Here is a 23,954-nt window from a genome sequence, read left to right on the forward strand (position 1 = left end):
GCTAAACCTACATCAGTCTAAAACTTGCCAAGAAAATAAAATCGCTGCATTTCAGCAGCATGTAAGTGTACTTACTGATGAAAACGGTGTGACTTTTCCTGTGTATAGATCTTGTCATTCACAAATCTTGCGTGTGGCCATGTCTCAGCGCAGAGATATTGATTATGTACTTGACAAGTAAACTCTCGATGTTTTAAAGTCTGAGTTGGATGCAGAGCTGCCTTGAATGCATGGGAAGAAAGCCACGGTGCCGTCTAACAGTCACTTTCCGTTACCAGCTAGAATCCACACCTATATGCTGGAGAAGTCCAGGCTCGTGTCCCAGCCTCCTGGCCAGAGCAATTTTCTGATTTTCTACTTGTTGCTGGACGGGCTTTCTGCTGAAGAAAGGCATGGACTGCGCCTCCACAATGGGTGTGCACACAGGTGAGTGACTTTCCTGCCTAATTCCGCCTTCAAATCATGCCTGCACTTTTGTAATCTTAAACTGTCTTTGTAGTTTTCAGAGGACAGATAGTGGCTAAAGAGAATGGTTGCACCCCATGAGGTCAGACTTGTCTCCGTCACGGGGGTCATGGTTATTGAATGTGTTGCCCAGATGCAGGGTTAAGTGTGCATGTGAACTCAAATGTTTCTGTCTTTCTGGTTACAGATACACTGAGGTGTGTACACAGTTTTCTATTCCTTTTGGGTATTTTGGATATAACATCAGTTATGCATTCCAATCTCTGGTCATGGCTTGGAACAGTGGAATAGTTTAAACTCATTATTTTTCATGAGTAACAGACTAGGTTGTGCCTGGGAAGGGAGAACAATACCCATAGCCTGAGGGCTGTGTCTTCACTGGAGGCAAAATGACTGGGGATAAAATTAGGAGGTGTTGGTCATACTCTGATGGGTGACAGGCACAGAGACTGAGCAGAGCCCTCTGTATCTGGGGGTTGTGAGCCCTGCTCCAGGGGCAAAAGGCAGCCAGAGAGAATCCGACCCATACCCCAAATCACTCCTGTGTTCTAAGGCAGGGATAGGGAGTTGGGCTCTCACTGCCTGATCTGGTTCACAGGAGCTGTGCAGGGGTTTGCCAGTGTGATGGGGCCACAGTGCCCTTCCAGTACTAGTTAGAGATGTGACCCTTAATGTGCATCCTACCATGTCTGGGAGGTATGACTAATTCTGAGTGTAGTGTCGGGGAAAAGAGTAAATTTGCCACAGACTAGTTTACCTTTATACCCCTGTCATCAGATTTTGGTAAAAAAATACACATGGGGGTATGGTAATAGTTTGCCATATTAGAAGAAAAAAAGGAGCCAAAAGTTAAAAAGCCCTTATGAGAACTTATATAGAGGAAGACCACCTGAGGCTCACTGTCTCCAAAACACAACAGAAACTTAGGAGAAACGGAAAGCAGTAATATTGTGGTCTGGAGGCAGAAGTGTGGATGCAGCACCAGTGGAAATGATGGACTCAGACAATCCAAGCTCTCGGGACTTTGGAGATATTGTCTATCAAGCCCTTGAGAATACTAAAGCCAGAGCCATGAAGGAGCCTTTGCTGACAACAAATCTGATGAAATCCATTACCTGACAGTAATTTTTTTTTTTTTTTTGTAGTAGTAGTACTAGTAGTAGGGGTTGAACTCCAGGCCTTCACACCAAGCTACATCCTTATTCTTATTTTATTTTTGATTTCTGAGGCAGTCTCACTAAATTGCCCAGGATGGACTCAAACTTGCGATCCTCCTGCCTCAGCCTCCAGACTGTGGGTATCACATGCCTGAACATCTCTTGCTGAACACGTCCCTTGGAGGAGCAGCATGATACAGGCGACAGTGGCTGTGTGTTAAGCAGCAGCTGCAGGAAGGAGAGTGGGTGGGTCTGCCTGCCCCAGTTCCTCCTCCCGCGGAACTCACAGCCCATAGCAGGCAGGCAGCTTAGAGGACGCACCTGTGTGTGTGTGTGTGTGTGTGACACACGTGTGCCTGGCTCAGGGACTTGAGCCACTGGGACCAAGGCAGTGACCTAGGCCACGGCACAGAGGAGCGGTGTCTGTTCTTGGCTGTGGTGCAGGCGCAGGCAGGAGATCATGGGGACCTCTGCCAGCTCCACAGAGTGCACTGGGCTGTGGGTCCAGCGGGGCTTTGTGAGTCCTGCAGCCGGCCTGGTCTGTGCTCCTGAATAATTCAGCGGCCTTGGACGAAGCAGGCCGTGTACTGAGATGGACTCTCAATACCCGAGAGTGCCACAGTTTCCCGTGAAAACCACACCCTGCTGCACATTCCCAAAGATGTCACTTGGAGCATGGGTGCTGGGACCGTCCGGCAGAAAATTACACGTTTTCGCAGTAAAAAGCCGCCTTTCAGAGTTGTAAAATATCGCACATCGCGCTGTGTGACGGAGTCTTCTCACATTTATAACACTGGCGAGGGCAGGAGTTTTATATCGCTTTGGCATTTGAGTTCAGGTTGGGGCTTCATGTTTGTTTAGACGTAATGAATAAGAAATAATCACAGTTTTGGAGATTGTTGGCTCGTTTACCATCAGAAGTATTACATCTGAATTTTCAAGCTTTCTAAACTTTCGCAAGTCGACACATCCGAGTGTGCTCCTTAGCATCAGGGCTGCCGTGGCAAGCGTGTCACTGTTGGTAAACTGTCTAACCCCGCGAGTGAGGCGCTGCGCATTCACATGCTAGTGCCATCGCCTCCATCCACCAGAACTCCGGCGCCCTTTTCGTAGTTTGCCGATCTCAGCCCTTACCCCGCTTCCCGAGAGGAGGCACGAGAAAACATTTGCCCCGCGCTTGCTCCAAACGTAGTCTGGCTCTGCTTTATCCCTACCACAGTGTTACCTGCGTGAAGGGAAATACACCTCGCAGGTAACTGAGCTGAGGCCTAAGGATTTCCGTTCGGGAGGCAGAGAGGAAGAAGCAGAGCTGCCGCGCGCTCTTCTCCACAGTTTCACCGGTGTGCTTTTTCGGCACTGGCGCTGTGTCTAGGACTAGAAGTTTTTGCATATGGAGTGAGAACGTTGGGCTGTACATAAGATCAGAATGCCCCTGGGAAGACTAACATGGGCGCACGGGAGAGAGCACTGCAGACACGGGCGTGGTCCCGGAGGTTTAGGCTTAACCGCGGAAGACAGCGCTCCTGACCCTTTGCACAGCACCCTTCCTGGGCGGTTGTTAAAGGGGCGGTGAGGCCTGCAAGTCTCCATTTTTTATTTTGAGCTGTGGCTTTAAGACTGCACGTACCTAGGCTTGCCACCAGGAGGCGTGCTCTCACAGTGTCAGCAAACAACAAAAAAGTGGGAAAGGAAAAAAAATTACAAAAACAAGTGCTCATCGCTTACAATTTTCTTTTTCTTTATTTTTTCTCTGCCTCATTATTTTCCTAGCTGTTCACTTCTCAAGTGGCATTTTAACTTTTTTAGGATTGCACTCACATCTAGGGAACAGATGTCCTTTACGGCCCTAGAGATGGAGATGCCACCGTTAGAAGTCATTTTTCATTGTTTATCTTCCTCTTACTTGAAACTACCTTTGTGAACTCAATCCCTTTCTCTGGGCTCTTTAGGGAGGCGGCACCAGCCCTGTGACTCAGAGTGCGCCCCGGGCTTCACCCCAGGCCACCCAGAGGCAGCGCTGACTCAGTCTCTGAACCTGAGGTCCCCCGGAGCTCACAGCTGTCACCAGCAAAGCGCAACAATTAACTCCCCGGGAGAGGTTTATTTTCTCCTCTCTCTTTTGCTAAGGAATTATTAGGAACATCGAATTTAACCCGAGGATCTGTCACTGTCTTTTAAAAGGTAAAGGAAAGCGTGAAGGTTACTTAACGGTGACTCTTCCTAGTCGTGTGATAGAATGCAGTGTTCTCTTAGCCACACATTTTAGGCAAGAAAGGCCTGAAGTGCTCCTCAGAGCCCCAAAGACCTGAGGTTGTTGAGCGATTTCGCACAGGCTCTGCTTCTGGTCTTCAGAATGGCCCAGGCCCGGCTCCCCGGCAAGCGATGAATCCTCCTCCCCATACCAGGGACTCCACACGCTGCCACCCCGGATCCCGGAAGCTTTTCCTCTGCCCCATCCATGCTTTCACTAGTGACATTTGAAGGAAAATGAAACAGCACAAAGTAAAAAAATCTGTCCCTGTGTGGCTTTATTTAAATTAAAAGTGGCTCAAGAAACTAACTGTAGTGTTTTAGGGCTTGTCATGTTTACTACTGTAGATAATAATTCTGGGTTACTATCTGGTAGTATAATAAAATGCTTTAAACTAGCAGGGTGTGGTGGCACACACCTGTAATTCCAGAATTCTGGGAGGCTGAGGCAGGAGGATTGCAGACCCAGCCTAGCTAATTTATCAATTTAGGGAGATTCTGCCTCAAAATAAAAAGGGCAGAGCTTAGTTCCATGTGAAAGCCCTGGCTTCAATCCCTGGTAACACACACACACACACACACACACACACACACACACACACACAGAGGGCTTCTTATTTTACTAATAGAGCTTGATTGCCCATCTGTTTGTTTTTTGGTTTTTTTGAGACAGGGTCTCACTAGGTAGTTGAGACTGACCTGGAACTCACTATGTAGCCCAAGCTGATCTCGAACTCATAGCGATCCTCCTGCCTCAGCCTCCCAAGTGCTGGGATTATAGGCACGTACCACCATGCCTGGCTTGATTGCCCACCTGAAGGGTGCAGCATGGCAGTGGTAGAAGCTTTGTGCCTGCCCAGGCAGTGTGTCCTTCTGGGAACCCAGGGAGAGCACTGGCTGCCCACTGAGTGCCACTGATGCCGAGCCTGTGCCCTGCCTCCTCCAAACCCCAGAAGCTCTGAGCGTCCTGCACTTTATTCATCATAAATCTGATGCACAGCTACAGAGTTTCTCAAGGACCTTTAGCTGATATATTTAGCAGGAGGTGGAGGCAGATTCCTAAACCCAGATCCAGCACAGATTTCTACTGATCAAAACCCTTTGAGTGGAGGGGTGGGGCCCACAGCTCTACCAGCAGGGGGCGCTGACAGCAGACGCAAGGTCTGTGGTGTGGTCCAGGGGCCCAAGTGCTCTCTCACCCCCTTGTACTCCTTCGGTCTCTCTCCATTTCCTGTGTTTTTTCCAGCACAGAGAGGAGCATGGCCACACAGCGGCCCCTAACTTGGGAGCTCCAGAGTGACAGTCATACAGGTGGCCTTGCATGGTCTCCAGGACCCAGCCCCTGGACAGAAGTCAGGGAGAGCTTTGCCACAGCCACCCTGAGCCCATGCTGTGGAGCCGATGTCCGAGGCAGGCCGGGCCCTGCACGATCCCCTGCGGGCCCAGGCCTGGCTGGCACATCTGCTATGCCCAGGGCCGAGCTAGCCACCTCGACTTCCCAGATACACATAGAGCCACGAAGATCCTACACAGGCCCCTGCGTGCTCCTCGCCTTTCAGGTCTCCGCACCAGCCTGGGTGGCTGGGCTAACCCTGCAGCTGTGTCTCTGTTTGCTCAGTGGGATTTGCCACCCCAACTCCCTGGCTTCCATCTGGGGGACACCAGAGGGTGTAGAGGACCTGGGACTTTGTCACCTTGCAGGGGACAAGAGGAAGTTGTCTCATGATGGGCCAGGGAGCAGCACCTGCTCACACATCTCACCAGCAAACGAATGTCCGTCCTTGGGGTTGGCACGAGAAAGCGGAACTGCACATTCTTAGCCCTCACCTACTTTTTCAGGATTCCCAAATACGGAACGTTCTGAAACCTAACATTGACTGATGACCCACATGTTAGTAAAAAATAACCTGAATCAACCCAAACTGAGTGGGGAGCAAACTCTGGCCTGAAATGAAACGAGTGTATTTCTAATCTTTATTTGTCTCTCTGAGGGTGAATATTCAAATGGTTTTCCCCAAAATTAAAATATTTTACTCAGGGGTGCACCTTCAAGCCTGCTGGGGATATGAACACTGAACGTTCTTGTCCTTAACATTTAGAGTGGGGCGGGCTTGTGTCTTGTGTCTTGTTCAGGTCTAAGTGCAGGGTGGTCACTGCATTTCTCACCAGTCAGAAGCACAGGTCACCTTCGAGGTGGCAGGGAAAGTTCTGATTCTGAGCCACAGGGGGGCACTGACTTCCAGATCAGTCCTACCTGATATCCTCCTCCCCAGACTCCCTCTCTGTTTTTCTCTTTAAAATGATTTGTCTCTTACAGATAAAGACACATTAACTTGTCCCTAAGCTATGGGATGCTAGACAGGCGTGGATTTAGAGGACAGCCACTTCTCTCTGCCTATGGCTGTGATATCTTTGGGGGGTGGGGGGCTCTCACAGGTGAGGAAGGGGTCAGAGCAGGGCTCCTTGTCAGTTTGGTGACCCACACTGCCATCTTAGAGGTCACAGAGTCTTGGGTTGTTTCCAGTTGGAAGCTGTGAAGATGCTTACTTTCTTAGTTACTTTCTTGTCACTGTGACACAATACCTGACACCCACAAATTAATGGAGGAAAGGTTTATTTTGGCTTACACTTTATAGAGGTCTCAGTCCATAGTTCATTGGCTCCAAGGCAGGTGGCATGGCAGAGGGACATGGCAGAGGAGAAACAGTCCATGGCAGGGTAGCAGGAAGCAGCGAGAGATCAAGGGAGGAGGAGGGAGACAGTCCACAGCCCAGTGAGCACCTCCTGCAACCAGGCTGCACCCCCAATATCACTTCAGCTACTGAAGTCTACAGTTGGTCCACTGATGAGCATCACTGTCGTGATCCAGTCTTCTCCCAAAGTCCAACCTAGGAGCAGTGAGGCTTTGCGGGGGACGTTCGGATAGGAGCCACACAATGTATGTCTGTCTCCATTCTACCACCTTCCCATGTCGCTGTAGCGGCAGGATCACCTGTGTGGCCTGCCCATCTCCCATCCAGTGTGCCTCATCCAGCCAAGGCAGCTGCTGTTTCAGCCTCTTCTGGCCAGGTCCCTCACTGTGGAACCCCACCTTGCACTGGGTTCCCACACTGCCCTGCTTGGTCTCTCTGCAGGCATGGAGTGGGGTGACTGCCTTTGTCTGACAGACCCCGTGTCACTGCCCAACCCCATCCACCCATCCTGGCCTCCTTCCTGGCTCAGGGACCATGGCTGGCATCGTGGGCTCCATGTTGTCACCAGGTGAGGTCTGCCCCAAGGTCTTTGTGTCCTGAACAAGGAAGTGAACAGTAGGCCCAAGGGGAGAAGCAGGCCTATCACAGACTGGAAAGGAGAAGACCAGACCCTCCCTACAGCACCCGAAGAGGTGCTCACCCCCGAGGGCTCAGTGCTGGGGCTGCCGGCCCTGGGGCTTGGGGAGAGCCGCGGTTTGGTCCGAGGTTGGCTCCTGGACTCAGCCCCTCTCTCACAGTGGCTTTGACCTTCAGGCCTTGGAGGAACTGTTACGGGGTCCAAAGGCTGCAGGGGTCAGATCTGCAGTCAGTGACAGGTGCTTAGGGTGGGGCCACCGCGGGCTGCAGAGACCACAGGACACAGGCCTGGGGACCTGTGGTGTGGATGCTAGGTGGCCCGGTCACCTGCTCCCACGGTGCAGACCTGGGCAGCCTGGTCCTGGGCCAAGGTCTGACTCAGGAGGTGACCCAGGCCCGGAAGTGGCTCACTGCACCCGCCCTTCTCTCCCAGCTGTGTCCTTCATTACATGACCAGGTTTACCCCAGAAGTGGCTCCAGGTGGGCAGAACTTTCCTCTCCGGCCTCTCCCGAGCCACCTCCCCACCGTGCCTCTTCAGTTTCCCCATGGTGTGCAAAACCCACAGGTGACACACGGAAAGTTAAAGCCGAGAACGGTTCTGTGTTCTAACCACAGACCCCGTGCACAGACTCACGCGCCCGAGAGCTGAGCGGCATCACCCTGCATGGGCCGTGCACCCGAGCGCCCGCTGGTGACATCTGGAGAGCCGGGGGCTATTTCTGCACTTCATGCATTCATTGCAGATGTGTGCGCTGTGAGAGCGGTGCCTGTTAGCAGAGAGCGAAGTGTAAATGGGACCCCAGTCCCTGGCCGGAAACTCACCAACTCTCTCCTTCCAGTCCCGCGTCCACGCTGGGCACCGCACTCTGTGGCTGGGACGGGGAGGCTGCTGAGCCTGAGCCCAGCAAGGTGCACAGGCGGGTGGTTATTGTCCTGGCCCGGCTCCCTCTCAGTGCAGCCCTGAAGCAACTTTGGGTGACTTTTATGAACAAGACCACGTGCTGCAGTTAGAACTTGAAAATGCGCAGAATCAGATTCTGGCGCAACTGTCCCCTGATTTCTGTCTCTGCCTGTGTGGCTTTGCTGAGGGTCACGGCCCACCACTCCCGTGGGCGCCGCTCTAGGCTGCGCTGTGATCAGTCACGTCACACAGTTTACTGCAGGTTTTCGTGTGACTGTCTCTTGGTGGAGACCATCACTGGAGCCAGCTGGGGACAGAGGGGATGCAGAGCCACCTCCCATGGCCCAAGGCCTGGCCCCTCTCTCTGCAGCCAGAGAAACTCCTGTGTCCTATCCTAGGAGATCAAAACAGAACAACACAGGCAGCAGCTGAACAGTCCTCTGAAAAGTTCTGTTTCCTGTCTTTTCTAGGGCAAAACGTTATTTTTTTTCACTTAAGATGCATCACTTTTCTGTACCAGTTAGAGTAGAAATTAAGAATTGGTATCTTCCTTGCATCTGAAGCCTGCATTTATTGAGTCACAAGAGGCCACATGGTGGTGTGAGTGTGATTCCAAGTGCACGGTTAGGTACCAGTCGCCGGGAAGTCCAGAGGCGGAGTTGAGGCTCCCACAGACATGTGTGTGCGCGTGCACGTGTGCGTGTGACACAGGGTCCTGAGATGGAGGCTGCGATGCTCATGGAGGACGCTGTGGCGGAAGTTTGTACCTACGCCGAGCTACTGTTCCCGGTGACGAACGGCGGTGTGACTGCAGCCACGATGCCCACACTTGTGGGCACAGAGCGTAGGAGGGGCTGAGCCTCAGGTGGGGTCCCCAGTGGACGGCAGGCTCCTCCCACTGCGATGGAACCTGAACGGCTCCCAGGAGGTGCTTGTCCAGCACCCATCATGCCTGTGAGCCCCGGCCCTGCCGCTGGGCGCCTTGGGACGGGAGCCCTCGATCACAGCACGGAGAGAGGACATGGACTGCGAACGCTCCAGGGTGGCGGGCTGCAGACGGCGCTGAGGACTGGGGCCAAACAGCTGGACACGGGAGGAGCTGGAGTCCCCAGGACCTGAGGCAACACGGAGTCCTAGACCAGTTGGTTCCCATTCCTGGGGGCACAGCCAGGGAGAAGTGTTTTAGGAAGACGCCGTTGCATACGTGTCCCAGATGTGTTTCCATTCCACAAGTGACAGCGACGCATTCTTGAGCTGTTTGCAGTTTGAAGATGCTGGGGACCCCTGTGTGCAAGTGCTTATTTTTTATTTTGAGACAGTCTCACTAAGATGCCCAGGCTGGGCTCAACTTGCCATCCTCCTGCCTCAGCCTCCCAGAGAGCTGGACTCACAGGTGTGCACCACTGCACGCAGCTACCCTTCTTAATTCCTCCTCTTCCTTTCAGGTTCACAAATCTTAGAGCTTCGGGCTCCCCCGACTTCTTAGGCCTGATTTTCCCCTGCCAGCCTTTTGACTTGGGGACCTATGTGCTGGCGTTGTCATAGGAGGGCACACTTCTTTTTGTTAGACTTTTCCTTTGGGACACGGGCATCTCTTATTCTGAGCTGCTTTGGCACAGAAGCGGCCTCGTAGAGCCCTGGAGACAACAGGTTTCTGCCTTCTTCCTCCAGCAGTTTAGGGCCATGGAGTGAGCAAATGTGTTAAAACGCACGGAGTCACGTCTGCGGGGACACGCGTAGGAAATGCCCTTGGAGAGAAAGCGCGTCCCGGCGGGCTCCACCCAGGACTCTGGGGGTCCTGCCGTGGACACTGCATCTGAGAACACGCAGCTCTCCAGCTACGGCGGTGTCCGGTGTGGGCTCCTTCCAGTCACTCCAGCAGCCCTGTAGCGGTCAGAGCGGGGCCCAGGCTTCCCTGAGCCTGAGCCGGGCATCTCCAGGGCAGTGTCCGCCTCCCCACTCTGCGCCGTCACGTCCTCTGTGCAGTCCCAGGGTGCAGCGTGACCATGGCTAGGTGGGAGGGGGGGAGGGAAAGGGAAGAGAAAGAGCGAAGCTGTGCGGTGTCCCTGCACCAGCCCCTGCAGCACGTGTCATCACCATCGACTACACACGCACAGTGATGAAAATAAAAGTTAAAAAGAAGAAAAAGGTGTCAGCAAGAGTGGGAAAAGGGCCACGTAATTTGCATCCTGAGCGCTCACCGTTCTGATATGGGTGACCTTCAGTCCGCCCTGTCTGTCGCCTGGAAACTGGGACCTTCACTCCCTTCTCCATGCTTCCGAATCCCCAGAAGCCTCCTCAGCTCTGTCCGTGAGCAGCCTGTATAGCTCACCACCAGGGAGCTCTTCTGAGGTGGGAGGCGGACCTGTCCCTGTCGGAACATGGCTTCCCTGTGCAGTCCCCGGGCCCCACGGCAGCGCCTCCTGCCAACCCCGTGACTCAGGGCCATTTCAGGGTGCTCGTCCTCCAGACTTCCGCGTGGAGACCCTGATATCTGGGTCTCAGATCTCAACTGGGATGTTTACATGGGACTCTGGTGTGCCCCAGCTGTAGCACAGCCCAGGGGACCGGCATCCAAGGCTCCATCCATCCCACCCTTGCTGTCCCCACTGCCCTTTCCGAGGCTGTGCACACAGAGCATGCGCTGTGCCTGGGGTGCTCAGCCATCCTGCTCGGTCCCAGCTGTCAACCTGTCCCCGCAGAGGTCCAGTGTGACAGACGTGAGGAGGGGCTGCCGCATGCCAGTCACTTAGAAACTGGCGACCTGAGTGGCCAGTGTCAGAAGGGAAACAGCGCAGGGCAATTCCTTCAGATAAACTGCTGTCATAGCACCCGATCTCTCCTGGAAGGTCTCCTTCCTGACAGCCACAAAGGAGATGAGGCTTGTGCAACTCTGGATCAGCTGCTGCTAAACTGTGTTCGCACAGGAACACGCTGCAGAAAGCACGTATTTCACCCTTAAGTCCGGGCAACTCTGCTTCACCTGTTTTATATATCGGACCTCCTTGTACTTCAGAGTCAAAGATTTCACGATGGAACAATTTCCAAACCCATTGTGCTAAGACAGGGGTGGCAAACCAGTGGCATGTGGGCTGCAGCCGGATGCTGGTTATCCCGAAAGCTCTGAGAGGTGGCCTTCCCTGCTCTGTTGCATTCCCATCTGCTTTGACTCCCTCATCTCCTCCTCCCGTGGAAGGGAGCCTCTGCCACACCTCTCCCCTCCAGCAGTGCGCAGCATGGACCCTGCTGGCCCATGAGCTGTGACTGAAGGTCTGCATGCGTTGGCTTCTTCCTCCTCTGGGAACTCATCGGGGCATGCACTCCTGTGTCCCTGCCCTCGCCTTTGTCCTGAGTGCTCCCTCCCCATACTCACAGCCGTGTGCTCTGTGCTGGTGTCCTCTGCACCATTCATCATGTCCGGCATTAGTGACACTGCTACTTCCCCCACAAGCAGGAGCCCTAAGGTTTCGAAGCTGATGTGCTTTGTGTTCCGACAGCGTGCTGTGCCACTGCCACAAAATAAGTGTGTGATAAATGGGTGAATAAGTTGCTCTGTGTGTGGGGGGCTGTGGGTGTTGATTTCTAGTTTTGCCATAATGATCCTAGATGAGAATTTTTAAAAATGTATTGTTTGAGATAGAGATTTGCACATCATCAGATACGTTTATTTTACCAAATTTGAAACATGACTGGGCATTTTCCCTGTGAATGTTCCCTCTTTGTTTTTTCCCTCCTAGTTCTTCTGGGATCCCTTTCAGATGGTGCCATCCTTCCTCATTTGATCTTTCCTCCCTTAATTTTCCATCCCCATGCTTTACTGAAGGTCATTACTGCCACATTTCTGTACATTTTACTCACCCTTCTTTGAGAAGTGATTAATCTGATATTTAACTCCAGTGTTGAATTTTAATCTCAATGACTTTTTACTTCTAGGAGTTCTCCTTTTTTCCTTTTGAGTCCTGGGTTTCTTTGGATACTATTTCTTGTTCTTTTCTCATGTTAGATTCACACTTCTTTTTTGGTCTACAGTTACTTCAAACATTTTTACACAGCGTATGATCAGTAGCTCATTACAGGAGGTTTCTGGGTGTCCACTTCTGCTATGTCCCCTGCTGCTGTCACCAGTGAACATTCTTTTTCTGGTCTGTAATCACTTGGGGTGTGACTTGGCGTCCCCAGCAGCTATTGGAGAGTGTTCTGTGTTACCTGGGTGGATGGCTGGTATTGAAGTAAGCTTCCCTTTCCTTTCCCTGGTCTGTGCTTCAGTGATATGAACATCCTAGGACCATCTTCTTGTCACTGTCATACTTTAAAATCCCCAGTGACCTTGAGTGTGGCCAGCTGTGGGTGTGACTTCTTTGGGGTGAACATTGTTTCTGCCCAGATGGTGCCCCTTTTTGGGGAGTCCTCACTGGCAGAGTTTGTAGCTGACCCTCCCCCTGCCCAGTTTACGGCAGGCTGTGGCAGAGACTTAAGTCTCAGTCTGTGACACTGCAGGGCTATGATTGAGATAACCTCACAGCCAAGGACAGGAGGGCTCAAATTAAATTCCTTTCCCTGAATGGTGGTCTCCCCCAATGACCTGACAAGCTACTGGTTAATTATGACCCAGTCCTGGTCTCCTTTTATTTCTTCTGCAAGAATTCATTGCCTCCCTTTTACAACCTTGCCTGCTATCGCCAGATACCTCACACGCTGTCTGCAGATATCTCACATACACCCTGTCCTATTTCTTCCCACATTTGTAATCAACAAATACTGGAGGTCTTGGGTACCTGGTGTCTTTGCTGCCCAGAGCAGCTCAGATGATCCCAGACCCTCAATTTCTGCTTAAGTCTTGTTTCTGGGTCTTTTGCCTTGCACTGTAGCCCATAGGCAGGAGAGCTGGGCTTGAGGCCAGGAAACCAGATAAGTTGTCCATGGAATTCAGACCCACTGAGGCAGCAGCCCCTTGACCACTCAGCTTTATGTAATTTCAGCAGAGCCTCTTCTTTCATAGAATAAGCCAAAGACCTCAGGAGCCTGAGCCTCTCCAGGTGAGATGTGGACTAAGCAGGGTGTTCTTCAAGTAGACTTCAGCTTGGAAGAAATGAAGAGGGTCTTTCCCTCTCTGCATTGTAAATCCAAAGTTTATAGTGGTCCTGGGAGATTTTAAGATATCTAAGCTCCTATGTGTAGGACAGATGTTTGTATGTGTGTGTGTGTGTGTGTGTGTGTGTGTGTGTGTGTGCATGCACGTGTGTACATGAGATTATCAGTAACCAAAGCAGTAAAATGTGATTATAAGCATCCTTGCATCAGCCCAGGAAATTGATCTTATGAAATTCCATTACAGCTACATATTTGTTAGATTCCAACGGGTCTCTCTGTATTTGGGGTATCTTATTAGAAATAGCTCATCCAGAGCTTTGCGTCAGACTGATGGACCTAGTGCCTTCATCTGAAATCAAGTGCTTTGCATTGTGGACGTGGACAAGGTGCTGCTGGCTTGGCCCATGGTTCCTGCCGCCAACCTGGGGATCATGGCATCTGTGACTGCACAACACTTGTGTGGCATCCGGCACAGCACAGCCCATCCTGGGTTCATCCCGGCTCTCACCTGCCGTAGTGTTCCACAATGGACAGGATGTCAGGAAATTGTCTCCTACAATAAACACGTGCACTCAATCACGTAGCCCACACACTGTCCCTGCAGTCCCCCTTCCTGGCACGGTTGCTTGAGGAATCTGCAGGGTCAGCCACAAATACAGATATCTGTGTCCACAGTCTTTTGTTTTTTATTTTGAGACAGGGTCTTCCTGAGTTGCCCAGGCTGGCCTTGAATTTGTGATCCTCCTGCCTCAGCTTCCCAGAGTGTTGGGATTATAGGTGGGCACCACTATGATGGGCTGCTTTTGTTTTCCTGAAGGATGCTCCCAGCTTAGAGTGGTGGTGCACACCTGTAATCCCAGCATTCTGGGAGGCTGAGGCAGAAGGATCATAAGTTTGAGCCCAGCCTGGGTAACTTAACAATTTAGTGAACCCTGCCTCAAGAAAAAAAAAAAAAAAGAAAGAAAAGAAAAGAAAAAAGGAAGGAAGGAGATATTCCCCAAGAACTGAGTTAAATTCAAGACATGACTTTTGCTTCTGGTACTGATGTGAACATCTTCGCCACAGCCATGAGATTTCAGATAAATTCAAACAACATACCAGCTTGAATCGCTTTGGTCACAACAAATATACCCTCCTCCCACACTATGGCAAACTAAATATGTTTTATTCACTGAACTGAATTTTCTTAAATACTAGGGAGTCAGGTTAACGTTGCTGCTCTCTGGATTGTCAGGAACACACCATGTCTGGAGCGGTGGCACTGCAGTCCCACGCGTCCTCAGAACCCCATGAGGCCGCGGGTCTGGCCCTGTGGCTCTGTGGCCTCTGCAGTGTGCACTGGACTCTTTTGCAGCTGGGGACTTGTTTCAGTCCTTCATCTGTTTTTCCAGGCGTGACCATTCAAGCACGATTACGCCAAGCGTCTGAGTTCACCTGGCTTACACAAGGGATTTTCCTTCACATTTGAGGAATCCCTAGAATGACACAGCCCTTGGAAAACACAATGAGGAGGCTCTACAACTGAAATGGACAGTTTCTGATCGGGTCGATCGTTATCAGAACATCGTCCGGCTTTTGGGGACTTCAGTAAACCAAGGCGCATTTGAGACACTGGTTTCCCCCTCAGACTTAAATAACCACCACTGTCCACCCTGCTGCGCTGCACAGTGGATTGCTCCACACCCTCTCCATCTGGTGCCATAGCTGCATCTGCATGGCTTACTGGGGTCTGCTGTCCCTGGGCAAAGGCCGAGTCACTTTCAGCTCTTGAGTCTCCCGGCCTCACAGTTCAGGGCACACAAAAACTCGGGACTTCTCTTTTCTTGACTGAAGCTTTGCCATTTTGATCATCAGTGTCTAGTAACCCAAATGTGTGCCAGTGTTTCTCATAAACAGATTCCTTGCAGATTTGTTCCAGCTCAGCTTTGCAAGCTGAGCCCTCCCAAGTAGTACCTCCACTCCCACTGTGACTGTCCTCTCAATTTTTGTTTAAAATCAAGAAGGGTGGGAAGCTTCTCCACCTAATAGGATGCATTGTGGAAATTCACCATCGATAGAGAGCAAACGCCTTGAGGAGTAAAGAAAACATACTTTGGCTGTGGTGGTGATGGCATCCATGCAGTGAAATGAAGGAAAATTCTGTTCTGAAAGAAGAAGTCTTGACAGGGTCTTCATGGTACCCGAGAACATGCAGTCTGTGTATCTGTGAGGGAGTTAATGGTAGTCAGCAAAAGTGGGCCTTTCACCTCAAGACTGCTCTCTGAGATCGCACCTTTCTGTGTACATCACCGAGCAGTAAATCCTGAAACTCTCCAGCGATTTCCTGGTCTAGACGGGAGCATCCCAGGATTCAGATGGAACAGCACCCATGCTCTGATGGCCCAGTGCCACCTGACTGTCTGCAGTGGAGTTTTTGTCCTTGTGTGTGACAGACAGTGTTGAGTGGTGATTTCAATCCCAGTAGACTTCTGTTCTGAGAAAGGAGATTTGGGAGATGGAAGACAGTGGCTGGTGAGGACGAATCAGCTGACCAGATTCTGGGCCTGAAAAATCAAAGCCCAGCATGGCACGTGGTGCCCAAAGCCAGTGCTGCCCAGGGCACTCGCTGTCCTCCGGCTTCCTCTCCATCACCCTGTCTAGACTTCCTGCTTTGAGCAGTGCTGGTGACCGGGCCCCACCCCCAGTGATGAGCAGGCCCACCGCAGTCTCAAACACAGCTGCCTGAGAACATCACCAGCTAAAGTCCAGGAGAAACGGAGGCACAGAGATCTGTGCCTGTAGTCCTGGCACTCTAGGAGGCAGGAGGATTGTAAGTTCTACCCTGTCCGCCTGGGCTATTTAGCAATTAGTGAGATCCTATCTTCAAATAAAACTGATAAAAAGGGTTGGAGATGAACCGGGGCCTGATTTCACTCCACAGAAGAGGAAAAAATTCATATGCATTGCTGAGTCTGAAGTATTTGAAGCTTTAAATGTATTGAAGTTGTGTGGAAAGATTGGGCTGAAAGTCACTGCTGAAGGACTGTTGTAATGTCTTAAGAGACCAGAAAACATGAGTGCATTTTTCCATATATTTCTCAGGAATTCTGTATTTCTTTCACATTAGAAATGTGTTTAACCATATTTTTCTTATAATTTTATTTTACTAACATTTTAAATAATGAATTGATTTAGAAAGTTACAGCTACTTTGAAAATAAGAGTAGCAGTTCAGTGATCTTGACAGTAATGGGAAACAAGCAGCTCAGTGTCTGTTTGGCCAGAACATTTTATTTATGAAATATGTCAGAGCATTATTCCATTTCCTGAGTACGTGAGGGAAAATTAAAACAATATTAATTTCTCCTTTGAGTAGACATATGTAGTCACGCCTGCTGGTCTTGAAGATTCCAGAATCCATTTTGTATAAAATGGGCCTTGAATTTTGTCTTTGACCAATTCAATACCTTTCTGTGTGACTGATTGCCGTATCACAGTCTTGCATTACTTGCCTGGGTTTTTTATAGAAAAAAACAATCTCAAAGTTAGTAGGCCTTCTCTGATGATGGGCACATCATTCTGACCTTTAATTGATATAAGTTCTCAGAATGCTTTGGCTTCGAGATCACTTGTAATTATAAATACACAATGACATTCAGACCTCCTACCTGGTCTTCTGTAGGAATCCCTAGAACGTAGAAATGACCTTGACCCACCCACGGGCACAGTAGATGGGTGACTGTGATATGAACTCTTTCGGGGAGGTGCCTAGAAAGAGAATTTCTAGTGATCTTCACACTGACTTCCATAGTGGTTGTACTAGTGACCCATGCACACCCATGTTTACAGCAGCAGAGCTCATAAGAGTTCAATCTAGGAAGCAGCCTATGTCCATCAGCAGATGAATGGATAAAGAAAGCATGGTATTTACACAGTAGAGCGCTACTCTGCCATTACGAAACATACAATTGAGTCATCTGTAGGAAAATGATGCACCTTGAGACTACTTTAGGAGAGATGAACCAGACCCATTGCTTACATATCACTTGGTTTCTCTTATGTCAGAAACCCAAAGTACAAATAAATTAAAGAACAAGACAAAAGATAGGTGGTAGGAAACAGGGAGATAGGTCTTCTGCAAAAGGGAAGGGGATAAGATGATAGGTAGGGAGAGGAAGGCAATGGGACAGAAGGAGAATTAAAAAGAATGAAGACATTCCGTCCATGCACAAACTCCCCACAATGAATGTGATCACGTGCTGCAAACATGGATGAATAAACACAGAAATTAAGGAAGAACACAGGGAGTGGCCAGGGAAGGCGGGCGGAGTGTTAACCCGGTACTTGATTCATTTATTGTTTAGTGAGTCCTGCCCTAGTAGCAGTAGTAGTACAAGCTGAGCATGCAGGTGGGAATTCTGAGTAGTTCAACAAATTGAGGATTATGCTGAGAACAAGGAAATGGCTCACTCTGAGCGCCTGCGACTTCCCCCCAATCATTCTGCTTTTCCATGATCGTAGCTGTGGTAGAACCCGTATTACAATGTTTCAGGACATTATAGGAGACCTGAATGTCATTGTGATTTATAATTGCAAGTGATTGTAAGCCAAAACATCTTGAGAACTTATCACAAATAGAGGTCAGAACCCTGTGCCGTGACACATTGCAGCGGTTTGGAGCCAGGTGGCTGCCTCGCTCGTCGGGCAGGTATAGGGTAACTGTTGTCTGTGCTCAGAACCTTGGGCCATGTGTGGGTCCTGGCTCCCGTGAGGATCCCAGTGCCTTCAGCCTGGCTGCCACAGCCTTGTGTCCATACCTGACACATTGCCATCCTCCTGCAGGACATCTGCCAGCCCAAGGTGGGGCTCGGTGCAGCCAGGAGAAAGCCCTGTGACTTGAGTGGTCCCACTGACCCCGCCCTTATTCAGACAGAGCAGTGTGTACATTTTGATCTTCTGTTGGGTTTTTAGAATCTTGACTGTTATATGCCTAGGTGTGGATTCTTTTTTTTTTTTTTAATCATGACTAGTCGAACACTGGTGTGCCTCATTTATCTGTATGTCAAGTTCTTTTCCCCTGCTTTGGAAGTTTTCTGCCATTACTTTCTTTGAACAGTTTTTTTTTTATGTCATTTGCACTCTCTCCTGTCTCTTCATTGACTCTTATCAGTCTTGGGTTATTCTTTGCATCAGCTAGCAGCTGCTGGATTGATTTTTCATAGTCCTTTACTCTTTTTAAGAAATTTTTCTTTTCCTGGTCATTAATTGCAATCCTGTCTTCTGTATCTGATATTGTGTCCTTGCATTGGCTTATTCTGCTGTGTAAACTTTCAGTGGAGTTTTTAATCACTTGGAAATCTGTTTGCATCTGTTTTATGGATTCCATTTGTTTCCTATGTTGGGATTCCATCGTGTTCCTCAGCTCTTCTCTTTTTTATCTGTGTCTGCTGTATATTTATTAATCATGTCTTGCACTATGAACACAATCTATGTTGTTATTTGAGAAATTATTTCTGATTTCAGTTTTTCCAGATACTCTTTCATTGCCGGTTCAGGGAGTCCAGGTGGTTGAGTATCAGATTGTTCCATCTCATTGCCCTTTGGAGCTGCCTTAGGTGATCTGGGAGTCTGGTTCTGAGACTTGTTTACATGTTTCCTCATTTCAACAGATGCAGCCTGCTGCATTTTTGTTGAGGCAACTTTTTGCTCACCCAGAGGTCTTCAATTCTCAACAAGCCACTGAGAGACCTTTTCTCTGCTGCTCACCCCTGCACCAATTCCTGGGTTCAGAACGGCTGCCTTCTGGATCCCTGTGCTGCCCTGTGGTCCAGGCAGGGTTCTGGCTAGGACCTGTGCACACTTGCGATGGTATCTGGGCATGCCTCTGGCTCGGGCCTGCCCCTCTACATAGCTGTTGTCTGAGAGGGCCTTTGGCTGGGGGCTGTACACCCCAGTCCCTGCTGTCTGAGTGGGCTTCTGGCTGGGGTCTGCACACACTGACCAGTATTATCTGGGTGGGCCTCTGGCTGTTGCTCATGTGCCTGTGCAGCTCTTTTCCAGGGTAGCCTTTGACTAGGCCCATGGCTCTAAGCTACTGGGGTTGGGGTGGGACCCTAGCTAGGACCTGCCCACAACCACATCACTCTGATCACCACAGGCTTCTTGCTGGGATCAGTCTGTGCATTTTGAGCAAAACTTGTTTCTCTGTGCTTCACCAGTCTCCTCTTTGACTACTAGCAGCCCTCTGTGAGTGATGCCCTGCAAAGGGATAGTGCTGGGCCCTGGCAGAAGGGACTGCACTTCCTTTTGGAGTGGGTTAACCCTTTTGCTTGCCAGGGCCCTTGTGTAGGAGGCAGCCGCTCACCCCATGTCCACCCAGCAGTCCCAGGGTCACTTTCAGGAGCCACTTAGCTGACCGTCTACAATTTCAAGAGCCTTTCCGAATGTGTAACGCATGTAGCAGAGTGCACTCTTTTCCTGAAGACAGGGCTCTTGCTTTCCAGACAAAACAATACATGGATAACACATTAATCTTTTGTTGATGGAGATTGCTGTCTCTAAACCTGTAGTTAATAAGATACTGCATTATATGCTGTCGGAAGAGACTTAAAATTAGTTAATATGTTCTGGATCACTGGAAAACCATAAAGAATTTCCTTATTAGGAGAAGGGAGAGTGAGTGGTAGCAAGAAGCAGTGCTTTGATGTCTTAGCAAACGATGCTGTGTTAGGGATGCAGTCTGCCTTTGCCTTATCTGGCTTCTGTTTACGTATTAAGCATCACTCAGAGACAGCTCTGGCCACAATACAGAGGCATTGTTCTTTTCACAGCAGATGAGAAACTGAGTCAACATGGTATTTTGAGCTGCAAGCCTCTGATGCGATGAGGGGACAGCGCAGGTTGTTTGGAAGCACGCAGGGCTTCTGCTCTTGTGTGAATGCCAAGCCCAGATGCCCTGGAGGACCTTCGGGTTCCTGGGTCATTTCCTGCATGATGCTCATAGCACCCAGTGGGCACAGGCATTTTACTGCGCCCATCACAGACAGGCAGGGGCCACAGGGCAGGACACAGGCCCTTCAAATGTAATGATGATTTCTTTGCAAGCATTGTCTGCATTTGCTATTCAAGTCTCTATTATTAGTCTCTCACATTCCTAGTCCTCAAACTGATGCCAGACTGAAAAGCACCTGTTTACATTGGGGTGGGAAACGGTGTCACTGTGTCCTCCAGGCTGGCCTTCAACTTGCAACCCTCATGCCTCCGCCTCCCAAGTGCTGGGATATGGTGCGCTTTACCACACCTGGCTGAGCAGCAGCATCTTTAACTTTCCCCTCTGCATAGAATGTCCAGAAAGAGACCCACTGTTGACTGACTCTCCTGTGGCCAGGGAGAGCCCTTCTGTGCTTTTGTGCATGGACAGAGTTCACTCGGGTGTCCGCAAGCAGCAGGAGACCCCCATTCCAGTGTGCACTGCACTCTAACGAGAAGCGAAAGCAAGGACACATGTGTGCACACAGCACATGTACCGGTGCGGGCTTTGTTAGCGGGTGGGACAACGGGGCGCCTGAGTATGAACAGCACTGAGATGTAAACAGATCTGACCTTCAGTGCGTTCTCTCCTCGTCTGCGCCTGAGTGCACATCTTCCCGATCATCACACACACTCTCCTCAGTTTGTAAGGGCTAAAGAGAAGGCGGAGGTGTGGCTCTTCCACACCAGCCTGGAAGGTTAGCCTTTGTACACTTGGTCAGAAGAAAGCACCGTCAGGTTTTGTCAGAAAAGAGTGTGACTTTGAGGCACTTGCTCAGCTTTTCAATTGTTGTTTCTTTCTAGTGGTCTTTGTAAGAGCTAGAAGCATTGCTTCTTTGACGTTAAATTTGTAAGCCTCAGGCGACATGGGAAACCTTTTTTAAGATTTTTCTCAAAGTTTTGAAAAGCTATTAGCCAGGATCATGATGTAATAAGACATAAAGTTTTTCCTTTTAAAAAATTTAAGTGCTTGTGTAGAGTTAAGAAGCTGTTGTACATTTATGATTTAATAAAATAATTCTAAAGGAAAAAAAAAGAGTGTATACCTCGGAGGGTTCTACCCGAAACCACTTAAAGCTAGTGAATGACTCAGCCCACCCCAGGGTATGAGATAAATGAATACAAGATAAATGCCAGAGGATACACACAGCGGGTGGAACCTTAGCTTACAAACTGAGTCAAATGCAATGATCAGGTTCAGTGTTGACCTTACGCGGAAGTTTGATTGGGTTCACAACCAATTTGTTTTTTGACCAGAATCATGGAAAGAGTTAAGTTTGTGAACCGAGGTACCACTGTACCGCTGTGTGTTAGCAATGAACACAAACTGAAATTTCAAAAATTTTGGCAGTGAAATACTTCAGTGTACTCTTAACAAAACCCTACAGTGTTTGTGTGCTGGAAATGGTTAAACCCTGATGAGTGGAGAGACACGGAGTGAGTCACTGGTTAGAACCGTCAGTACAGCAGTGGTCAGTTAACTCTCAGATGCCTTGGGAGGCCAGTGCCTTTCCTGACAGAAACCACGCTGACCACATAAACAAAGCTTGTTCCAAAATGTATTTGTAAAAACACAGCCCTTCACATAGGTCAAATCATCTTGAAAAGAAAGAATAAAATCAGCAGATGAGCCTACAGGCCCGCCACCTCACCTAGTAATCTGGGAGCTGCGGTGTTGGTAGCCAGATCACAGGTAAACAGAAGGGGAGAGACTGCGGGCATAGAAGCACACGTAGGCCCGGCTGATTTCTGACAACGGCGCACAGCAGTTCAGCAAAGATGGGTGTCAGCCGAAGGTGCGAAGCAACTGGACATCCACAGACAAAATATGCACAGGACACAGCTAACAGAACACGCAAAGCAAAAGTGTTTCACGTCTTATAGAACAAAACTCAAAATAGACCATGCACGGGAAAGACAGTCTATGCAGTGTTTGGGCAAGGAAGAACGAAGTCTAGGACTCTGGTTCCAGGCTGGAAAGGTTTTAAATGTGACAGCAGACACAGGAGCCATGCAAGGGGTGAAGGATGCGTTGGATCGCGTGATGATACAAAGCTGTTGCTCTTCAGAAACTCCTGCTATAAGGGTCAAAAAGTCAGGCTACAGCACGAGAGCAAATGTTGGAAACCTCATAGCCAACATAGAAAGATGTCTGCAGGTTTAACGATAGAGGAAAGTGCTTTATTTGCGTTAGAAAATTGACAGAAGGCACGAAGATGTTCCACAGGAGAGGGACAGAGGTGTCAGACAAGCACAGGAAAGACGCGCATCACTGGCCGGCCGGGGGACACAGACTGAAGCCCCGCGAGGTCCGCGTCACCTCTCACACAGGGCATGGCCACGCAAGAGCTGTGACACTGGCAGCCTGGGTGGTGTGGAGAGGCCGCCGTGGCGTGTGGCCGGTGGGAGTGTAACGAGCACAGGGTTCTCCCGCAGCTCAGCGGTGCTTCTGGAACCAGAGGCACCGACCCCACCACGGCTGCTGCTGCTGCTGCCCCCTCATCCCTGGGAAGGGCGGCTGTGTTCAGAGAGCTGCCGGTGAGCACTCATGGCGGCTTTGTCCATGGCGACCCCAGACCAGCGCCAGCAGCCAGGCACACTGCAGCTTTTGGGAAAAGTGGACACAGAAAAAAGAACTACAACAAAATAAGAGGAACTCACTGCAGCGGGGAAACCTTTGAGATTTACGTCAGTATTGTTATGATTAACTTTTGTCTCTTTCCTTCTTTCCCTCTTTGCTTTCTGGGGCTCCCTACCTCCCTCCCTCCCTCCCTTTTCTCTCTGTCTGTAGTGCAAATCTTCACATTAAAACCTGCTGAATACGCGGATCATCAGTGACACTTTTCATGTCCATTGGGACTTCTAAGCAGTTTGTCACTTTAAGGACACAGAAATACATTTTTCCTAGAATTTGTCTCGAGGAAAAAGCTGACCATTCTTGAATAATTGATTACCATTTCGAGAGAAAGGAGGAATAGAAATGAGTAAGACAGTAGGGAAAAGGCAGCTGTGTGGTGGGCTTTGGGTGAGATTATATTCATGTTTCTCCTGTCAGTCACCAACTCAACCAGACATTTAAGGTCAGGAATCTTTGCTTACTTAAAACCCTAACTCCAAGGAGATGACCGCAGTGTCCAGGCTGTTAGGGCCCACACTGCCGACTCCTGCTAACGCGTCCAGTGGCCCTGCCCTTCCTCTTAGGGCTCCCCCACCAGCGCTGCCTGTGGCTGGTCCCCAAGACTGCGATGGAGAGCCCAGAGCCCTCCTGAGTCCCCTCCTCCTCCCCAGGCAGCTCCACACATCCCTGCCACCTCCTGGGCCGGCACCGCTGGGCACAGTGCCTGAGCTGCGGGGCGCCCTTTATCCCCAGCTGGACCGGGCCAGACCAGCGGAAGAGGCCGCAGCTGAGCCCCTCCGCCCTGCCGCAGTGAGCCTGCGCCTGTCCCCTCAGCCTTCTGAAGCTCGTTTTCCTGTGGCTTGGGTGACTGGGTCCTATTTCTTCACTCACCCACCCACCTCTGCCCAGAACCCTGGATTCTGTCTTCAGCCCAGACGCATTGGAGCCCCATTAGGCGAGCTCACTCACTCTGCTTTTATCCTTGCACCTTCATGGTTTCCCAACCACATTTTCTCTCCTCTTCTAAATCCCAGGTGCTTGCGCCTGTCCTTCCCTGGGTTCCCACTTGAACTCTAACAAGCAGTCCACATTCAGCATGGCTCTCCTCCTTGCAAGGCTCCCCCTTCCCCCCTCCC

General features: G+C 50.1%; 1 protein-coding gene across 1 annotated transcript in view; it reads left to right on the plus strand.

Moving 5' to 3' along the window:
• Myo16 (myosin XVI) overlaps positions 1 to 23,954 on the plus strand; it is a 378,094-nt gene that overhangs the window by 176,857 nt on the left and 177,283 nt on the right. Inside the window, exon 16 of the mRNA XM_010619995.3 lies at positions 279 to 426. Coding sequence (XP_010618297.1) covers positions 279 to 426 — 148 coding nt within the window. The remainder of the gene's footprint in view (positions 1 to 278; positions 427 to 23,954) is intronic.

This window comes from Fukomys damarensis, unplaced genomic scaffold, assembly GCF_012274545.1.
Source record: "Fukomys damarensis isolate Sample0158 unplaced genomic scaffold, DMR_v1.0_HiC HiC_scaffold_6, whole genome shotgun sequence".
Taxonomy (NCBI): Eukaryota; Metazoa; Chordata; class Mammalia; order Rodentia; family Bathyergidae; genus Fukomys; species Fukomys damarensis.